The sequence below is a fragment of the Orussus abietinus genome, unplaced genomic scaffold (genome assembly GCF_000612105.2).
Source record: "Orussus abietinus isolate OABI.00-Male unplaced genomic scaffold, Oabi_2.0 scaffold4, whole genome shotgun sequence".
NCBI classification, from domain to species: domain Eukaryota; kingdom Metazoa; phylum Arthropoda; class Insecta; order Hymenoptera; family Orussidae; genus Orussus; species Orussus abietinus.
This window is the reverse complement of record NW_019396014.1, coordinates 214,691-235,512: the sequence shown is the minus strand read 5'-3', so window position 1 is coordinate 235,512 and position 20,822 is coordinate 214,691. Positions and strand designations below refer to the sequence as shown.

General features: G+C 44.5%; 3 protein-coding genes across 6 annotated transcripts in view; 2 read left to right on the top strand and 1 right to left on the bottom strand.

The window, feature by feature from the left end:
* Positions 1-78: 78 nt before the first annotated feature.
* LOC105695813 (dehydrogenase/reductase SDR family protein 7-like) lies at positions 79-2,873 on the top strand. 3 transcript variants are annotated; one of them, XM_012417758.2, is made up of 7 exons: positions 79-320; positions 420-583; positions 698-841; positions 949-1,168; positions 1,249-1,333; positions 1,437-1,597; positions 1,675-1,874. In XM_012417758.2, the coding sequence occupies exons 2-7, from the start codon at positions 437-439 to the stop codon at positions 1,872-1,874; spliced, it is 957 nt and encodes a 318-aa protein (XP_012273181.1). In that variant the 5' UTR covers positions 79-320; positions 420-436. The 3 variants fall into 3 exon arrangements, with proteins under 3 accessions (XP_012273181.1, XP_012273182.1, XP_023290385.1); XM_012417759.2 differs by having other exon boundaries at positions 82-202; XM_023434617.1 differs by lacking the exon at positions 79-320 and having other exon boundaries at positions 437-583; positions 1,675-2,873.
* A 614-nt stretch (positions 2,874-3,487) lies between these two features.
* On the bottom strand, positions 3,488-5,608 carry LOC105695814 (transmembrane protein 11 homolog, mitochondrial). 2 transcript variants are annotated; one of them, XM_012417761.1, is made up of 3 exons: positions 5,524-5,608; positions 4,602-4,819; positions 3,488-4,523 (listed from the first exon to the last, which is right to left on the bottom strand). In XM_012417761.1, the coding sequence occupies exons 1-3, from the start codon at positions 5,553-5,555 to the stop codon at positions 4,237-4,239; spliced, it is 537 nt and encodes a 178-aa protein (XP_012273184.1). In that variant the 5' UTR covers positions 5,556-5,608; the 3' UTR covers positions 3,488-4,236. The 2 variants fall into 2 exon arrangements, with proteins under 2 accessions (XP_012273184.1, XP_012273183.1); XM_012417760.2 differs by lacking the exon at positions 5,524-5,608 and adding an exon at positions 5,150-5,396.
* Positions 5,609-18,070: 12,462 nt separating this feature from the next.
* The window catches only part of LOC105695420 (probable G-protein coupled receptor Mth-like 1), an 88,869-nt gene continuing 86,117 nt past the window's right edge, over positions 18,071-20,822 (top strand). Inside the window, exon 1 of the mRNA XM_023434647.1 lies at positions 18,071-18,883. Within this exon, the coding sequence (XP_023290415.1) occupies positions 18,108-18,883 (776 nt within the window). The 5' untranslated portion in view covers positions 18,071-18,107. The remainder of the gene's footprint in view (positions 18,884-20,822) is intronic.

Sequence of the window (20,822 nt, the reverse complement as noted above, 5' to 3'; positions counted from 1 at the left end):
CTAATGCATTCATGCGATGGCGCTTGAGTCGTCATTATGTCTATCTCATTTTTACGCACCTTGCACGAGTAGCGAAAAATGGTTTTCTCTCTCGCACGAGTACAAAACTCTGCACGTACTCCTGCAAGTATTTTTGGAGTATCTTCGTATTATCATTTTTTAAATAAGAAACAGCATCCTACAGGTCACATGTGATTCATGGGTAAAATGACTTTATGAATCGGGCAATGTATTCATATGTGAACAGGGTTCGAAGGTTATAATCGAATCATGAAGATAAAGTGAAGGACTATTCAAGGCATTTTCTTGTTCACTCTACTGTAAATGGCCATCACAAATAGATGTGTTTAAAGTGAAATACAATACGATTTTAATTAAGATTTTTAAATATAACACTTCTTGAAGGACCGTTTCAGCAGGGACTTAATATACAAATATGAAGGAACACGAAAAGCTTGGAGGATGGACTTTGATTTGGTGGCTGTTTAATATATTTGGCATTCCCATTACACTGCCTTGGTTAATCTATCACATATATATGATCTTAATGAAGAAACATAGACGAGGATTGCTCAATGGCAAGGTAATCATTTGGCAGCTCACTTTTTGTTGACGACTTAAAATTAAATATCTGCAGACATCGTTACTTATTAAAATGACTAGTTATTAAATTACTTTATTTACTACGATTGTTCAGGTTGTATTGATTACTGGAGCAAGCTCGGGCCTCGGTGAATCTCTAGCACACGTTTTCTACAATTGTGGTTGTCGATTAATCCTAGTGTCAAGGCGTAAAGAACAACTGGAGAGAGTAAAACAAGAATTAATTAGTACACATTATGTACGTTTATGTACAAGAACTAGGTAGTAGCCTGGTTGGCCTGTACTGGAACCACAAATTATCAAACGTGTTAAGATTTATATTAATGGTTACAATATGTTTTTCAGACTGTGCCCACTCATCCCCCTGTTATCATGCCCTTGGATTTGACTGATATCAATGCACTTCCATCAGAAATTGCAAAGGTTACAATGATTCACGGTCACATTGATATTTTAATAAATAATGCAGGAATCTCTTATAGAGGAGACATTCTTAACACTAATGTTGATGTCGACATAAAAGTTATGTTGACCAATTATTTTGCACAAATTGCTTTAACCAAAGGTAATACATTGTTTCATAAGATATGAGGATTCGCAACCATGTCTGTTCTTCATTAATTTAATGTTCTGTTTAATTTTCAGCTGTTTTGCCATCAATGATCAAACAGAGAGATGGTCATATAGTCTATGTAAGCAGTGTGCAGGGAAAACTTGCTATTCCATACAGGTAGTTGAAACAGTATTTAATTATTGTTTATAATTAAAAAAAACTTCAGAAATGTTGTGTTCTGAGAGGTTTAAAATTATGTGTATAATTTGTTGGGTTTTAGATCTGCATATGGAGCATCGAAACATGCTCTGGAAGCATGGTGTGATTCGGCTAGAGCAGAATTAAGTGACAAAAATATAAAAATTACCGTTATTAGTCCTGGCTACATTCGAACGGCACTGTCTATTAATGCTTTAACGGGAACTGGACAAACACATGGAGGTCAGCCAGAAATGCAAGAATCATTTTATATCTTTTTTTACTTGCGTATAAATTATAGCACTATGTTTCTTTTTTAGTAATGGACAAAGATTTAGAAGAAGGTTACACTGCCCAATACGTTGCAGAATGTATCTTAAATGCTGTGTTGAGCAATCAAAAGGAGTTGATTATTGCTCCCGTCGCCCCAAAAGTTGCAATATTCTTACGGTGGGCGTTTCCCTCCCTATATTTTTGGATTATGCACAGAAGGGCTAAAAGATTGGCAAAAGAGGAATAACACTTCCAATGTTTCATTCTTCCTACATTATTTCATAAACCAAACTAAATACTACAACAATAAACAATGCGAACAAAGTACTATAGCTGTGACAGATCGAATTTATTTTTCTTTTATAATTCTTTCGTTGAACTAATCTATTTTGTTATGTGCACTTTTATAGGGTTTAAATAAATAATTTCTAAAAGATTGGAAATAGTTGAAACCAAACTTGTCGACTATTTAAAACTATAGTTTATTATTATTGTAATGGCCACGAATAAGTGGAACATGTTTACATTATGTACACTTTAAGATTACACTCGCGACTGAAATCGCAGCTGAAGCATGTTTTTAGGTACAATGAATATCTTCACCATGTTGAAATCGAATTTATCACTGATAATTAACAGTTAGCTGTGCTAAATTAAGGAACCTCATCCTAATTCGGTGTGATTGATCTGACTAGAGTCACGATTTGCACAATGACCATGGCTATTTCATACTAATAAAAGAACAGGGATGAGAGTTTGTGTGGGTTGTGAGGCTGCTTATAAAATAAATGCAAGAAAATGCAATAACGCTGCAACGATGCTATTAAAATTCATTCGAGTGACTGGAGAAATCGATACTGTCATTTGTACAAATCTCAGCAGTAAAACGTTCCTAGCACATTTGAGAATTCAATTAATAAGTTGAGTTAAAGAGGAGAAAAGTTGGAAACGTTACGTTACAGTAATCCTTTGTTTGTAATGATTACTTGTACAAATATTAGTTTTCACTGTAATAAACTAAGATTTTGCAATGAAACAGTTTTGTCTGTATCATGGTTTTTAGGAATGAGTTGAGTATGTTTCAATGATTCCTGATGGAATAAGTGTTGTGGGAGATACGTGTTATATGATAAATTCTTCTTCGTTGTATTTCAAAATAATTTTGAAATGTGCTGTGATAGATTTCTTCAAGAGAAACCATGAACGTTGATGTTACTGCCATCATTGGATTAAAAAAAAAAAAAAAGAATACCACTGCTATCAAAAGCAAAATTGATGATTTACCCTTCCGTAACGTTGAAACTAAAGAAGCATATGTAGAAGTGCATTCTACAGTTATCTTACTGAACATCATTCTTCATAAAAGTATTTGAGCCTTTCGTGTCTGAATTTATTACAATACAAATAACTTAATAATTGTGCAATTACTTCATACATTATTCTTTTTCCCTAAAGGGACCTGCTGAATAACCATTGTTCGTGCATACGTATTTTAAATATCTGAACAGTATAAGAATTAAAATTAGATGTACATCAGTGCATCAGAATTGTACAAATATATTGATTTTTATATTCTCAATTAGTCACAACGGAGAAAAGAATTTGCATTACGTAATGTGATTCAAGCCAAATGTTATGCATATTGGGCTCATTCTATAAACTATACCATTCATAAATCTGTATTCATCACGAGAGTAATAGGAAGAAAAATGTAAGTTCCTATAGTATATCTAATGCATTGTGACTAAACTTGTATAATTTCGTACATCTTTGTTCCCTAAATGTTTGTTTGGCTTCATCATGAGCTACAAGCGTAACCATGTTATTTAGGAATTAGGAAAAATATAATTTCTAGTTAGATTTACTTTTATCATATCTGTATTACAAATTTATGATGTCATATTTTATTGCCCAACTTCTGCACGTGCAGCCTCCTATAAATTTTCACAGCAGTATACAAATGTTAATTTCAGTTTGTTTCTTGATAAATAAGTGGCATTATATTAACCATTCTAAAATAGTAATATACTTTTAACAGTATTTTTTGTTAAATTGTAGCTACCCACTTTTTGTTCGTTCTTGTTATACAATTAAAATGCTCTTCAACTTGATGGGAATTTGAGTACGGATAGTTAAAATGTGTTTTAATAGGATAGAGAAAATCAGGTAACTCCCTCTCTCAAAATGTATTCAGTGTATTCAGTGTATTCTACCTATTTTATTTACAAGCTAACATAACAGTGGCCTGCGTGTACCCTTTTATCAATGGTGTGGTGGACTGCATAACTGTATTCTATGTACGTACATTTTGCTCTCATGCAATTGTAAGTGGAAAAATTGAGTGTTACTCCTTTAATCACTGTCATTTTATAAAGTGGCAGTTATTATTTAAAGAGCTTTTAATTAATGAGACAGTGGTCACTGTCAAATGCACAACACCAGTTTGAGCGACATTACAATTTGCAACTGCTCGTAGGCAAAGCAAAATTGTATTTTTCCTAATTCAATGAGTCCTATTTTAATGTCTTACTACGAAGATCACGCGTGAAATCCTACCTTCCTGTCTTTTTTATCACCTTAAAATTGCTCAACCCTTCGCAAGGGCAATTTCACTTAAAAGCTCGATACAATCTCCAGGCACAAACACAAAGTGCTGTTAATGTAATTGTTGTATGTAATATCCTTCTTCTTGTGTCGTCCTTTCTAACAAGGAAAGTTGGAGAAGAGGGTCCTAGAACTGCCAGCAATTCAACATGTGGTAGCTTACTGGTGTCTGTTTCTACCTGATACTGACAACAAGGATCAAATTGCCAGGAGACCGTGTACAGTCCACAGGTGATAATCGACGTAAAACCTAACGGGCCACAGATGTATGGTCGATCACCCCATACGAGACCTGCGAATAGAAAAATTTTAATTTACAGAAACATTGAATGATCTGACCAGCAAACTACATTTACACATGAAGGCAAACCTGTGACTATTGCCGCAAGGCCAGAAATTGCAGCTGTCTTATGAAGACAATTCCCAACAGCTATCCATCGGGACGTTTCATCACCGAGCTTCGATGGCTCGATGACTATCAAACTACATTCAGACTCCAGTGCCCTTTCCAATTCATACTCAAATGTTTCATGCGCATTCTCACTATCATATACCTCTCTAATAATGGCAACATTTGCAGCGTCATCTCTGCATTCAAATAAAAATTTCAAAGTAAGTTACTTAAACCTTCAATTACCACAATAAAGATTTGAATCAAAATATGTCCTCTCTGATTCTTTTTCTACAAGCATCTAATAGTTAGACAACGTGTTTAAACATACATATTCAATATAAGTCTATTTTTGTTCTATTGATAAATCCTGACCTTTATTCAAGTACCTCATTAATATTTATTTCTTTTACATGTTATGTAAGAGATTGATAAGAACATATAACCTGAAATTCAGCAATGTGCAAGTGCATCCTGGACGTTAATTATAAGTCAATAAGAAATACGAATTAGGTGAACTATTGTACCTGAATAATCTGTGATCCGATAAATTCAAAGTTAAGATAATTGTATAATAAATAACAAAAACATTAAAAGTATGGTTGACAGACCCGGTATCTCGTGCACGTAAGCCACGAAAAACCGTAGCAAGTGACATTAAGAATACAATGATACGTCATTGCAGGAATTGGATACAGAAAGACATTTTCGCATGAAAAAAGTGAAATGAGTTTAACGAATGCCGGTTCATTTCGGCATTCTGGACAGAGATTGAGGTTAGCTCCTCGTTAGAGTGAGCGACTTCCAGGTTGCGGAAAACAAAAGTCTCGGTTTGTTGATAAAAATTAAGGTCGGCGTTGTTAATTTCAGAAGAAAATCAATGTAAATTGTCCTTACGAACCTGTCTCCTGCCTCATCTACCATCTTTTCCATCGCTTTCGCCACGGATCACTGGAACGGTAGTCCACCGGACCGGAAGAATTTTTGAACCGGATAAAGAGAATCAGCTGTTTCGCGCTTGGCCGCCATCTTGAATAGCATCTCGAGACGCCATCTTGTGACGCCATCTTGGAATCCCACGATCGCGACCAACGACTCCAGGTAAAATGCTTAAAAAAAATCTTAGGAAATTCTTTTTTATTTCCAGAGGGAGCATTTAATATCCACCAGAAACCTGTAGCGATCTACCATAGAATTGAAAACAAATTCTTCTGTTAAATTCTCTGTAAGGTAACCTTCAGTAAATCCAGTTTTATCGACGGAAGATTATCCAACCTCTGAAGGTAATTTCCTAACCACGAATCAGCACGTAGCGCACTCTACACCAAAATAAAGAACTACAGCAAGCATTCCCAAGTATTCAAAGGTTGCATTCTACCGTGTAAATGTCCTCCCTAATTCTCGTTGTTTTTTTTCTTTTTTTTTTAATTAGTGCAATGAAGTACCCAATTAATTTTGAAATGCACACATATGGGCTTGAGAATGGAGTCTACTCAAGTTGAGTGCAGTTCCACGTTGCTTTGTCCGGACATGAGTGATAAAATGAAGCAAGATGTACGAATTTTACCTGCATTCAATAGAATCAACATCTCTACCCTTAATGCTTGTAAGTAAAGAGAAAAGATAGCGAGACTTTTTCCGAAACATCGCGTCATCTAAAGCAACTATCACATCACGTCGGAGCGCTTTGATCTCGCCGATCTTTGATCGAGGCCGAGCGAGGACCGTATCACATTCAGTCGTGAAAATGATTCCCCTACCAATCGTGTCGCCCCGGCCATCGATCAGCCCTCAAGGATATCGGGTTTTCATTTCTTCATGCTTGATTTACGTTCGCATTCTCCAGTAATTGAGGGTTTTATGTAAGTGTCCTGCACCGGTGCAGGATGCGCGTGCTCTTGTTTTTCCTTTGCAAATGAGTAAACGCCTTTCGACGAACGGCTACCGGTACTTTCATTCCACTTAATCGAATTTTTCCTTAGGATTCAGTTTCTAAATCGTCGAAGATCCACTTCAGGAAAATAATTACGGAAGCTGGTGCAACGGTACCTGGGCTGAGTCAATCCTGACGTAATAAATATCTACCGGAGAGCAGAATATCCCATAGGTATCATTTATTGTTTATTACTTAATTATCCTGGATGGGATTTATTAACAAGCCCTAAACGACGAGATACCGTTTACCCGATTAGCGAACTTGTATTCGGCGAGGAATTCTGCATATCGGGAGGAGTGAAAGAGTAATCGGTGCAGGTGTGTATCTATATGTACCTCACGACTGTATCTCACGTAATTACAGCAATTACCGCCCAGAAATCCTGCCGATTTTTTTCTTCGCGCGGCTGAAATCTGCGAAACAAATGTCTGGCCCGGAGTTGCGTTCACCCTCGGATGAGACGAAGATTGAAGAGTCCCCTGAAATAAATCCTACATCCGTACAATGGGAGTGTTATTGTTTCGCCGCTGAATGTGAATGAATAGGTTTTGAGTGAATGCGTTAATCCGCATTCATAATCGACGAGTGAGGCGTGCAACGTGCCTCATGCGCGAGCCGAAACGGCCTTTAAGGGCCGGTTCTCGTGTCGCCATTCATGCGTAATTCTCTCTTTCTTCGACAGGCCTTTCAATGGGACCGGAAGCTCTTTCATGCGTCCGATTTCGCCGGTGAATGGGACCTTAACCCGTCTTGGAGCTTTCCATGGGGGCCAATCGGGGCCTAGGAAAACGCACGAGCCACCACGGCCGCAAGGACCAAGTCGAAGGAAAAGCGCTTTGCGACTCGCCGCCATTGGAACCTCGAAGAGGACTCACATGTCGGGACCTTTCGACCAAGGGAAACGTTCTCGGCAACTTTTATCATTTTCTCGAGATTAGAGGGGTTCTCCTCGAAGGGTGTGCCGAGACCGAGAGGCGTGACATTACGCAACTGCGTGCGACTTCGCGGAGAGCACGATTATCGTCCGTGTTTCGAATTAGCGAGCCGATCGAATTAGAGACGGTCGGCAAAGCGGAAAGCCGCGGACTGCACCTTAAGATATTGAATAAAATATCTATCCGCCGTAGCTATAAATAAAGATCCGCCGACGTCATCGGCAACATAACCGCTCGCGATCAACGCAATGTCCTGCGCCTTATATGGATCAATTCGATACGTAAGATAATTAAAGTCCGATGCCTAACGTTGCGGAGAAACATATCGCCGCTACCGTTGCTTCTCCTCGAGTGTCGTAATCGCGAGAGCGATTATTGCACGAGCAGGTCCGATATTTCTTTCTTTTTTTTTTCGTTAGTTTTGTTGCCATCGTCCAAGGTACAATGGCTGGTGCCGGATTAAAGCATAGTAAATTAACAAACAAGGCATGAGAGGGTTGAACGAAGACACCAAATGTTGGTCAATATAATTAACATAATTTGGAACACACACGTACCAACGGTGCTAATTTTATTTAGGGTGCGCTTTAATCTCGGCAGCGTCTCAATTCACATCTGGCATCGGCTTTAAACGTTTTCGTTTCCTCTCGCTACCGTACCGTGTAAATACAATGTCAAAACTATTGGATGGATTACTAAGAACGTGTCGAGGAATTACACGGTAGTCGTTCTCTTTCTAAGCTACGTTACCTATTTGTAATGTCAATTTCCGTATCGTATGCGGGTGTATCCGAGCAATTACTCGCATGGTCGCTTAAACAGTTCGCAGATCTTCATCTGCAAACGCGCCGAACGCCCATGTGGGGTCTGCTCTATTTTTTACACCGTTAGAAATTTTCTCTCCAGACTTGACGACCGAGGAAGCGTCCTTTGTTCATGCGTTTCTGACCCTCGAGTCTCACAATGACGACGGGTGTTGGATCCATGAGACAATTATCATCTCGAGTTACATTCACTGGCTCCGTTTCCATGCGCTGACCATCGCCTTGCAGGCTATCAGCTTTCATGAGGACAAGACCTAATGGTCGTATGCGTGATTGCCCAGATGCAGGGCGTCGTCTTCGCGAGTCTCGCATTCCGTGCAATTCCGCGAATCTCTGACGAATGTAACTTAACTCGAAAAATCCGCCATTGACGAAGTCGTCCGTAAAGGTCTCCGTTGTGTAATTTTAAAACTCGAAGTCGGCCATTACCGACGTGCTCCCCCATGGCGATGAGTTCAACGCCGCGTTAGTCATAGTTGTAAACCAGCCCCTGCGGTACTAAAAATCGCAATCAAGCCCCCAAACATCCCCCGCTGTTTTCTCACCCCAATTTCGAGAATTCTCGTCGCTCTAGGAAGCAGGGGCTCGTTGTTCCTGGTGGATGCTGGGGGACCCCCGGCTTTTGCTTCGGCTGATCGCTCGCTCTGGGGATAAATCATCCCCTGGGACCCCGGCACCCTCCGAGGTTCCGATGCTCGCGTATATTCGAAACATTATGCATTGGACACCCCCGGTCTCACGCGAGTCGGCGTCATCGCTCATCGGCTGGAATTGCGCTAGTAATCCCTAGACGACTACCGAGGGTATTAACATAAAAGTAGTAATAATGAATCGGGGCCGTTTCCCATTTTCTACGAAATTGGAAACTCCGAGTTAGAATACTCACCCTTCGTTTTTGTGTCACGGGAAGTTGATTAATGGATTCACCTCTTTCTGGGGGAATATCCTTGCGCCATTGTTCTTTTATACGTGTACTGATACTATTGTATGCGTTACAGATCTCGCAAAAAAATTGATGTAAAATGGATAAGAAGCCACGATCCCACCTGGTGCGACGAAAACGACTTATGTTACACATCCTTCATGGACTGCCAACAATGGGTACGTTTTTAAAAGAACTCGGACGCATACCTCGCAATCGAGGACATTGTCATTCCCGCATAAGCCACGCATGCTGCGTCTCACATTCATAAAAGTCACCGGGGCTCATCGAAGACCCCAGAACGAGATCCACTCTCCTCATGGTCGTCTGAATACTTTCCATGCCAAGTTCAATATCCTCCACGGACCGAAGAAGGAGGACTTTCATTCCCCATTTATCACGTTCCATCGGTGCTTGGTATAATTTATCCATCTCGTACATCTCATTTTTTTTTCATTTCATGTAAACCCACGAGACCATAAACACCATGCCTATTCTTACGACGAACGATTTAATTGTCACAGAAAATTTTTCTTTCAGTTAGTTCCAAGGGTGCGTCCTTGAGGTCCTGAAATCCCGGATAAAAAGTCAGGATTATCCTTGAATAATGCAGACGCAGCTCCCGCCTCGTATTCATGAAATTTACATGCTGGAGTTCATCGAGGACCCCAAAACGAGGGCAGTTCCCCACGTTCTCAATGTTTTCCACGCCCAGTCTGACATCCCCCTTATCACGCAAGATTACACGAGGGGAGTGTCCGTGGCGCACGCGTGCACCGCGATGCGTGCAACCATGGACCACCATCCGCCAGCATCCGGCAGGAGCGAATCGAGCCAGCTGTTCCGATCCGCTCCACCGTGTCGAACTATGCAGGCCCAAGTTGGTGAATTCGACAGGATGGAAAGGACCTTTGTGTGTATATACACACAGGCATATGTATATAATAAACCCCGACACATGCCGTATACTACGTCGCACAGGAGGGTGGGCTCTGCAGGGTCTTCTCTCCCAAGAAGCCTCGCCAGGGGTGGGACAAAAGGACATCCACTGGGCTACTTTATTGCTCCTGGGATAGGTCCTAACAAACCGTACGTGCAGCTCGCCAAGTTCCTTCCCGACCTCTCCGGCAGCTCACCCGTGAAGATTTTAGATAAATTCGAGAGAGCACGGCGGCGGCCCGATGATAAAATTTCATTTTTACTACCGTTTACTGCCTACTGAGTAGGTTCGCACTCCTTGGGGGAACGCGAAATCGGCTTTATATCACTCGATCGAATGTCCTTTGCGACGAGGTAGTCCTTTCCCTGCACGTCCTGCGTACGCCTATTAATTGGATAGGTGGTTAAACTGCCGGTAAAGGGCTCTAAAATTTTGTACAAATTTTAGAATAATCTCTAAGAGGTCCTTCGTTGGATTTCTGTGTTTTTTCTATTTATCTTGTAATTCGCTCGATGTCAGCCCCGAACAACGAATTACCCGGGGGGTGGTAATCCGATTAAACTGAAAGTTTCGTGTAGTTCGCCATTCCACCCTTCCGTCATTTCCACACCCCAAGATCCGATCGGCGTCCCTCGCAATATGACGGCGAAAGCGCTTGAGCACCCTTCTCACGTGCGCCTTGTCGTGCATACTGGACTCGAAAGTTTGTTTATTAAACGCGCCCTTTAATAACGCGCACGATTTACTACCGCCCCGTGACGCTTCTTCCTTCGAATTAGAAGTTTCGTCCCATACGTCCGGCTTGTAATTCATATTTAAACGCCTGTATTTAATATTCCCCCATACTCGGAACGTCCTATGGGTTCTTTTTATTCGATTTTGACTACTTAAATTGAACATACCGCGAGCGATACTTACTCCAGTGATACTTACAAGGCTGCATCGAGCGATAAATATTCCCACGAAGGACCCTCCACGACGCGTAAAATAATGATGCGAGTAGTTTAAGATTACGTGTCAACATTTTTGTACATACTGAAGAGCCGGAGATCCTGTCCGGAGGGTCGTAAATTTTTCGGCAAAATTTTATGCCGCTCACTGGGGATGATATAAACTGTTCAACCGAGAGTAGTTGTACGTTTTCGAGGTCCTGGACGTAAAACGGCAGTTCTCGAGCGACAGAGAACTTGAGCTTTTATTTTACGACTTCGTCCCGCTCTGTGCACGTATTTGCTGGGGGAGAAGGCCCGTCTGCATTACAAGCGAATATTGATTCGCGATCGTACGAGTCGTGTACTTGCTGGCGGGGAGTAATGTACCTTCGCGTAGCCAATGAATCCGCGTCTATTTATGATGCAAAGCTACGTGGTCTTAGCATACTGTAAGCTTGCTTTGGGTTTATGCGCGATAACCGGCAGAGATTAGGCGAGCGTGCGAGGCCCTACAGGCCGTTTCACATCGGCCCTCGACTTACAGGCGGAAGTAGAATATTGTAAAAAACAATTGGACGCTTGTGGAAAATTGTAAAAATTGTGACAATCGTTGCAAACTGGAAATACGTCTTTCTGGGATGCTGCGATATCTCCCTCGATGCGTATCTTCCGACCCTCTTCACCGATTTTCATGCGTGTCGCTCGATTCATCTCACTGCTCCAGGGAGATTCCCTAACGAGATTCGCGAAATCTATTCAGAGGGGAGGAGAAAGGTTAAAAAACCGAGCAGTCCTCACGTCGAGATGGAGTTTCACGCATCGAGTGAGCCGCATTTAAACGAATTCAGGTCTCGCCGCACTTTTTCTCGTATGCATCTCGCTTGGTGCGCATCGGAGGGTGACAAAGTGCGATCCGTCACTCTCGCGTGCAGGAAACGCGAATGCGATTTTTATTCCTCGGAGTGATTTCTTGCGAGTTGATTTCCTTATCAACGCGATATATAAACGTCTCTTGAGCGAGATTTCCTTGTAAAAAATTGTGGAAAAATATTCGCCGGGTAAATAGCGTCCTGTAGATTTATACATTCATGTAACTCCCTCGAGGTGCGATCGTTTCCGTAATGCGCAACAATGGGTGGCGTAAATCGGGCATTTAAATGCATCCAAATTTCGGCGCGCTTCCCGTCAGTCAGGGGGTGTCAAAATGTAATTCATCACCACGGGACGGGAGCCCAACGGCGAGTCGGGGCTGCACGCACCCCGAGCATCAATCTTCTTCACCAACAATGTTCGCGTAAATTACCCTCATCGATATCGAGCCGAGAGGGCCCGAGGGATGGCCACGTCGCCGGCGGATCAGCCTTCTTATTTCTAGCGAGTTAGAAATTGAGTTTACCAAGTGCACTCCCTCATAAAATCGGCTCTCGTCCCGCCTGGCCCTCTCCTGGAATATTCGCCTAGAGTCCCGCCGGCTTGGACTCGAGGGGTGATTTCTCGCGCGTGACGTTAGCCGATTCCGTGATGGATGTGCGAGCGAGACCCTGGATTTACCTAATTGTGTCCGGGGAATTTCAAGGGGGTTTTTCCGACCGTGACATTGCTTCCTGGTGTCGATTCAAGTGGGAGAAAGAAAAAAAATCCAGGTTAAATCCAGGGCGCGTTCCTCGCGATTTTCACCCTAGAGAACGACGATGCACCCTAAGAAGAAAATTGTCACTGAACCAAAGAAATATTTTGTTAATTCACAGAATAATTATTTCACTAGTATAAACTCCAATAAATTGGACGCAACCTTTTTGTTCAGAATTATGACAATGTATTTGAGTTCGAGTCAAATAATTATTTTCTGAATTAACAATATGTTTCTTTGGTTGAATGCTTTTTTTTTTCTCAGTGCAGGGAACAATTGCGAGGGCCGTTTTTAATGGACTTTTCTCTCGCGTTTCAGGAGCCAGAGAATTCACGCGTCGATGGAAGGACCTCGTCAAGGATGGAGAGGGAATGTCGCAGGGACGAACGATTGTGTCCGGCCAATAAAGGAGCGGGAAAGACCTGACTCCATGGGAAATGGATTCTTTTCTCCCAGCCGCGGTGGACCTTCTCGAAGCTCTCCTTTCTCCCCGCGAAATGGCTCCCTCTTTATCGAGGCTGGGCTCAGGATTTGGGATTTCGCTCTTTTAAGGCCCTCCACGGGGGCCGGAGAGATTTATCCCGAATCGGCGGCATCGTCGTCCTGGAGATGTGCTTAATGTTCCGTTATGGCCTTTATGGTCGTCGTTTATAGTCCCAGAGATTGGGTCGTCAATGGAAGCGAGGCTCCCACGACGTTGTCTATCGGGCTTCGTTTTTTACGCCGACGAGCATCCCTCTCGTAAATAAGCGGGAATAATTCAGCCGGCAAGCTAAAATGGACTCGCTTGACGCGAATCCGCCTCCATGCGAAGGAAGGGTCGGATTGAAAACGTCCTCGTTTGAATGAAAAATCAAACCTCCTGATTGGACCTCCGGCAGGGTTGAAACTGGACGCGCCACTGTTCGGGCGGCGTCATTTTTTGTTTTCTTTTCAATTAGCTACACCGGAGAGACAGGTGGACGCTGGGTTTTCATTTAAATCGGACGCGTTCATCGGAACTAGGAAATAGGGTATAAATTAAGTTTTAATGTTCTATCTAAGGGGAAGCGTTGTGTTAAAAATAGTGCGAAACATTACCTTCGGTGATTTGACGCGTCGGTAGCGAAAATTCTGAAAAATCCGAAGTAGTAGTAATTACTGGTGTATCTTTGGTCGAGTCGTTTTAAGTGGGCGTCAATTGGGACGGAACGGTGCCCGGAAATTCTGGCTCGGTCGGGGGTGAATTATGAAAATTTAACGCCTCTCGCCCGCGAATTTTCCCGCGCAGTTCCCCCTAACGAAGCTTGTTTTAATTGTCCTCTATCAGCCAGAGGGCTCGCGGTGCTCGGTAATTGTATTAATTGCAAAGTGTCTTCCGTCCACGCGGCACCCTCGAAGGACACCACCGGCCGTCGACGAGGGTTTTAATTTCCTGCATTTCCGCCGTTTCCACCCCAGGGAAGTCTCTAATTTCGAGTCCGACTCGGACTTCCTCCCCGCGCTACAAAGCGACACTTATGTCCAGCCCCATCAAACGAATAATCAAGGCGATGGTATTCCCGAAATTGGATTCCAAATAACATCCCTGTCAAGTATCGATCTAACAAAGGGTAGAATTACCCTCGAGAGCACCTGGAGTATCGTAATAAATTGCGGAGATCATTCTTCACGGCTACTTTAACAGAAAAATCCGGAAAAACGTCCCGAAAGTGCGGATAAGAAATTTCCCATTTAGGCTGCCGGCTCGTAAATATCGAGCTGGAGCCCCATAAATATTGGATCAGAGCCCCATCGATCATGCCAATCTGATCGGAATCCCTTCGAAGGAAATTAACACATTTTCCTTCCAGAATCGCCCCTCTGACACTCCGGAGGGTGATGTGTCTGTCAAGAGTGGAACTTACTCCAGCAATCGCGCCCATCTAGGAAGGTCGATGGATGCGACTTTATGCAAATCGCCCCTCACCCCCTTTCCCCTCACCTGCAACATGCATCGCGTGCACTTAACCGTACACCCGTCCGAGACGAAGCCTTCGTTTACGCTCTTCGTGACGAATTCACGGGTTCCGAAAAAGATAAAAGAACATAATCTAACTCAAGGGTCGAAAGTTTTGCGGACCGATAAGATTTTCTGAGCGAGACCTGTAATTACCTCCTCTCTTCCGACATGCACAAGGTTTACGTGAATTTTGGCCAATTCACTTTACACCTGACCACGTATCTTGGTTATGCAAATTTTTGCAATACGTTATCTTCCTTTAAAATCATTTTCCCACCGCGATATGTCAGAGTATGTATGTTGCGACCGCCCCATTATATTTTATCATTGTTTCATTAATTTTTCTACACGGACCGTGTATGGGGGTGAATATTTCTGGGGATGTCCAGCCATCCAGCGAACGATTCTCGGGGGTGGAAAATCATTTTTAATCCCCGCGTGCCTTTTGTCATCGAAAATCGGGGTGGTTTGCGGTGCCAGCTCGGGGTGTCCACCGCAAAACAATGGCCACGGGTAAATCACGGTTTTGCTTACTTGTATCAATGTATTATCCCGGTACTTGGTCGGTACCGATCTCGTGTGCGTGCCTTCGTTAATGGGTTTGCACGTGCGTGTCCCTAAATGCAAACGTGATACCGATTTTATCATCCCCCTTGTCCACACAGGGGTTAGCAAAGAGGGTAAAACCAGATGGTTTGATGCAAGCCACCCCGAAGGAACCCTTTGAAATGTGTTCACGATTAACCCTCTCGTCTGCCGAGGCTAATTTATTTATCTCTTATTACAGGATACATTATATCCCTTTGTAGATTAATCCGAAGGCCATTTTCTCAGGGGCGTTTCGTTTTAATTAATTCTCCTCGTCATTAAAACGGGGCCGCCTGTATAATCGGCTCGATCAAAGAGTACAAATGACGGATTTCAGAAAATCGAAGTCAAGAATCGAATTACCCCCGTTCCTGAATTTACGCGAATGAAAATCGCGTAGCGTAAAGTCTGTCAGGACGATAGAAAAAATATCGGCAATAAAAACCGCGTAAATTATGTTATCATTTACCGCGTAAAAAAAAAAAAGGAAAAAACAGAGACTCGCGTAAATAGAGGGAGGAGTGTACGTTTAAAAGTGCAGGACGACGGAAAGTGCGCCTTTCAGCTAAGACCCCTAAAATGTTTACAAGGAGGAACCCTGGAACCAGAAGTATCCGATTACGGGTTAAACTAAAGGCGACCCCAGAAGATCCTGAAACACGAGCGCAATTAACTGCAGGAGAAGTTCCCTCGTCTTTCTCATAGGACACTCCGTCTTCCCTAATAATTTAATCTCCCTTGAAATAAATTTAACTACGCGACTTTTTGTCGAGTCGAGTCCTCGCGGGAGGTCGGGATCCTCTTTTTCCCCTTCTTTAGGGGAAAAAGTTAAATCGATCTCCGTAGGTCGGTCCCAAGAACGAGTCGGTCGCGTCGTAAGGGATTTTCTAATTAGGAGCGACCACACCGGAGGATCTTGATTAACGGAAGTCGGTAAAAGAAAATGGAAAATCAGGACTCGCCACGGCGGGAGAGCTCGAAACATAAATTTTCAATTTTGCCGGGGCGAAAAAGTTTAATTGGGGGCCGTCCTGGGGTCGGGCGAAGTTTTAAAGCATTTCCGGCCTCGGTCGAACGAGAAGAGCTTTTTGTTCTACGCGAAGAAACCGCTTTCGCGGAAAGCACTCTCTTCTCGCCGATGCACTTCGCCGCTTAAGTAGTCGCGGCTTTCCGAGGGGAAGCTGGAATTTCGAGGGGAGACGAGGAGCCGAGATTTTCGGATTGTTTATCGTCTTTCGCATCGTCGTTTATTTTGGCCCCAAGGACGATCGAAGGAAACGGATCGGCCTTTTCCGCCAAGGCCGGTGAAACTCCATTTCCGGAATCGTAAGGCCCACTGTAACATGTGGTCCCGTCTTAAACCATTACATCCTGTTTTCACTCCAAATAACACGCGATTCGAATTGACATAGTTTATTTTCCTCCCCAGGAAATTGACTTAACTTAAGAACTCGGCACCTGCGCGAACGATATTTAATATCTTTTCAGAATGTCATGATTATGTACTAAATAATTGTAATTTTCTGGTTGTTCTAGAACTATGTCAGGGGAATGAGATCACATTTCTGGCGATATAGTGTAGTGTACGTAGTGGGAAAAGTTGAATCGTTAATGCAATCGGGAATTAACTCGCTCGCATTAGCGTTGAATAATTGTCAGCGATAATTCGGGACGACGCAACTTCGAATCAATTACGTTGTTAGAGGCCCATTATCGCATTGACCCTTCTTCGAGTACTTAGCATTCTAGACGCGCCTCGTCGTGCTTCCTTCCCTTTAATCCCATTTCCTCTGACTACTTTCTTTTCCCAGCATCGCCAACGCCGGGAGCGCCGATCACGCGAGGGAACCGACGAGGAGAAATCGAGAACGGGAAGGAAATCCAATGCCCGCCGAGAATCACGACGAAGTGCAGCTACGATTTCACAGTCTTGTTACTACCTTACCTCGCGAAAATCATTATCAAAATTTTCCAGAAATTTTGTCATCCGCTTTTCGTTCCATTTCCCGAGGCAAAACCGCCGTGGAAGAATCCTAGATGAAGGAAATTGCATCCAGTCTGAAGTGATTGATTCATCAAGAATAAATTTATTTACTAATTTATTTTATTTATTTATTTGCACATTAAAAATTGATTGGAAAATCAGTTATAAAACATCCTACGCAACGATGACCAATTTACCTGACGAGATGATACAATTATGTGTAACCCTCATTTCCTCCGTACAACGTGATGTTAAAATTAAGTGTGACAAATCTCTACGTGGTATATATCTCCTCCATCCAACCTATTATCAATTTAAAATAATCTGTCTTCCCTGTTTCCTGGGTCTTAGCCGGCGCCCTTATCGCGCATCCCCAGCATAGGTGCGATATACCAACACCTCTCGGTCGGCGCGCTTCGCGCCTCTGCGGTCCTCGCTAAAGCGCCTCGCCGTTAGTAGGGTCGGCATGCGAGGTGGGGTGCGAGTGGCCGGCTCGGTGCGCGCGCACCCGAGCACGCCGGCGGCAGGCTCCGCGTGGTCGGCGCGCCGCGGCGCGGTTCAGTCGTGCCGCAGCCCTCGGAGCGCGAGGTCGTCGTCCGTCGTGGATCCCGGGAACCAAAACAATCCGCGCCCCGCCGCTCGTCGAGCATTCCACGGGCCTTCCCCGGGTGTAAGTACCTTCCAAGCCGGTCGGTAGAATCCGAAGCCACGGAGGGTTCCCCTCGCGGGGTCGCCGTACCCGTTGGCCGATTCCACCTGCCAACGGAGGGCATGCGCTCGCTCGGTCGCGAGTCCTCGTGAGCGGTCCCCGAGATGGCGAGAACTCGCGTCCTGGCTTTGCTAGGGCCCTTGGCCCTGGCCCTATCCTCGGCCTCGACGCCCGACTCCAGGGTGTCGGTTTTGAAGTGCTGCCCGAATGGCAGCGAGTTGTCGAACCCCGAGGGCGCCGAGGGGCCTCCACGTTGCGTGCCGAGCACCGGCCCTTGGCGACCGCTCATCTACTCGCCCAGTCGGCAGGGTATGCTCAGCGAACCTCCCCCCAACTGGCGCGTCATCGAGAACTCCAGGCCCAACTGCTCGCCCTCTACAGTGCTAACCTACATCCCGAACCGCAGCTACAACCCCTTTTTCCTCCTCGAGGTCGGCAGTGCCGTCCTCGACGTCAGCGGTAGCGGGAACTCGTTCGAGCCCGGCGAGTTTTGCGCCGACGGCAACGCCCTCCTTGTCTGCGCGGCAAAGCGCGAGGTCGGACAGGCGGCCGCGACCGCGCGACCAAGGGTGCACCGGTGCTGCGGCGACGGAGCCGCCTTCCACGAGGAGCGCAACACCTGCGTCAATCTGAAAGAGGAACCGGACGCACCTGCGCTTCTGCCTAACGCCTCCTTCGTTGAAATCGTCCCCGGCTTCCCGCCGTGCCCCAAATCGGACAACTTCACCATCCTCGCCGGCACGGAGGACGCCATCTTGAAGGAGGACGGCGGGTTGGAGGTCGCCGGCGTTAAACTCCCGCCTGGACAGTTCTGCGTAGAGAGGATCAAGGAGATCGGATCTGCGAAAGTTTTCGCCTGCTCGGTGCACGCGCCCCAGAGGTATGTGAGATCGGTCACGTTTACCCCGAATTTTTGAAAGTGGAAATGTGAGAATATTCGCGGAATATATAAAGGCGTTATGGAAGGGTCATTTTGTATGCGACAATAAATACACAGATTTGACATGAAATGTAAGGTTAGTAAGCAAAAATGGGATGCATCTCTCATTTGAGATTTTCCGCCGAATTTTACATAGAAGTAGTCATAAATAATATGGATAATGAATAGTCATTCATTATTAAGTATTCCATTGTGATAGTTTTTATCCTAGGTTCTAAATGTCGGGCCGAGTTCTAATATCTCGGATACAGGCTCTAAGAGAAACAGGTGTGAAGCTACGAAGTGAGGTTAGGTCGCCGCGCTTTAAAAACATATCGCGCCGAAGCGGTCACCTCTGCTCCATTGTTTTCCCCCGGACGTTGAACCGTCAGTATACACGGTGATTCACCGAGTGTTTTGGAAAACGTTATTGGAAATTATACACGCCGGCCTCTGGTAAACGATCCACTTCGGCGTAGGTTCTTTCCGGCGGGGAGAGAGGGAGAGAGAGAGAGAAAGAGGAGAGGGCCATTTCCGAGAAAGTGTTCCAAACACTCGGACGCTCTCGGAGCGCCGAAATTCTCGGCCGCATCCTCGAGATACTGGAAATCATTCGAAATAAATCCCCCGTATAAATATTTTCGACAATCCGGAGCCGAGATTGCATCGTGTCGGTGGATAAATACGTCTTACAACTTGTCGCCCGAGATATTCTTAGGTCGATTCCTAGTTGAGATAAAAAATTTTAATGTCTAGGAAGAAACGGCCCGGCTTTTTATACCGCCAAGCCGATTTTTTAAAATGCCCCCGGGGAACTCCGGAAAAAAAAAAATGTTATTCCCAGGTGGCCTCCTGCTATCGGCGGAATAAATTTCCCAGATTTTCCGCGAATGACCCGTAATGACGACGCACGTTAAACTTTACGTGGTGTAAGGAGTCGAGGTCCTGTAAAAGTTCTCGGAGGGACCTCCCCATGATGTCGAGCATCCTTTATGGGCTTCCCCTGACCCCGAGCGGGCGGAACGAGGGGACCTTCTCCTTGGCATATTGGAGGGAACGTTTCCAGAGCCCGTTTTCAAGTTTCGCCCCCCGACGTTACGAAATTTGCCCTCTTTCTTCCCCTGTAATCCGGGAAGGGGCGAGAGGGGGACGGGACGAGAACCATCGCGGAGGAGGGTTTTCCCTCTCGTTTCGTTTTTCTCTTTCTCTCTCTGCGTGGCTCTCCCTCGACGAAAGAAAGCTTCGGGCCGATTGGCTTACGAGACCGTCAACAAAGGACGGTCGAAGCCAGCTCTCGGAGGCTTCTAGGTTAGGAGGTCGATATTTTAGACCTCGAGAGGCCGCAAACGGTTTTGAGGTTAACTCCCCGCGGGGGGGTTTTGCCGCTCCTTTTTTACCTGCGATTTTACGCCGACTCTCGGACCTCTCTCGATGCACTTTCGGTCTCTCTCTCGAGGTCCTCTTCGTCTCTCCGGTGCACTTCCTATCTTTCTCTCTCTCTCTCTCTCTCTCTCTTTGTGGCCTCGGAGATGAGGAGTGCTCGAGAGCCGAGCGCAAAATAAACCCGGATTTAAAAGTCCAGGCTTTTCTCGGGTTGCTTTTTTTTCCTCCTCTTTCTTTCTTTCCAATTTTCTTGCCCGCGCAACCTCTAGTCTCCTGGTTATTTATTTATCGACGAGTCTCTTACACCTGCTGGAGATCGATGGAAATTTACATGCAATTTTTACACACCTCGTAAGTGAAAGCGTAAAATGGGAAGCTTAGAACATGTATAAATACCCACGATATGGAATATTTACCGCGTTCGTGCATTTTTTACTCGAATTAAGTGGAATATTACGTTATAATTTTCTTAAATGCTGCATATATGTATCGTAACGAATTTAATTTTACTGCAATT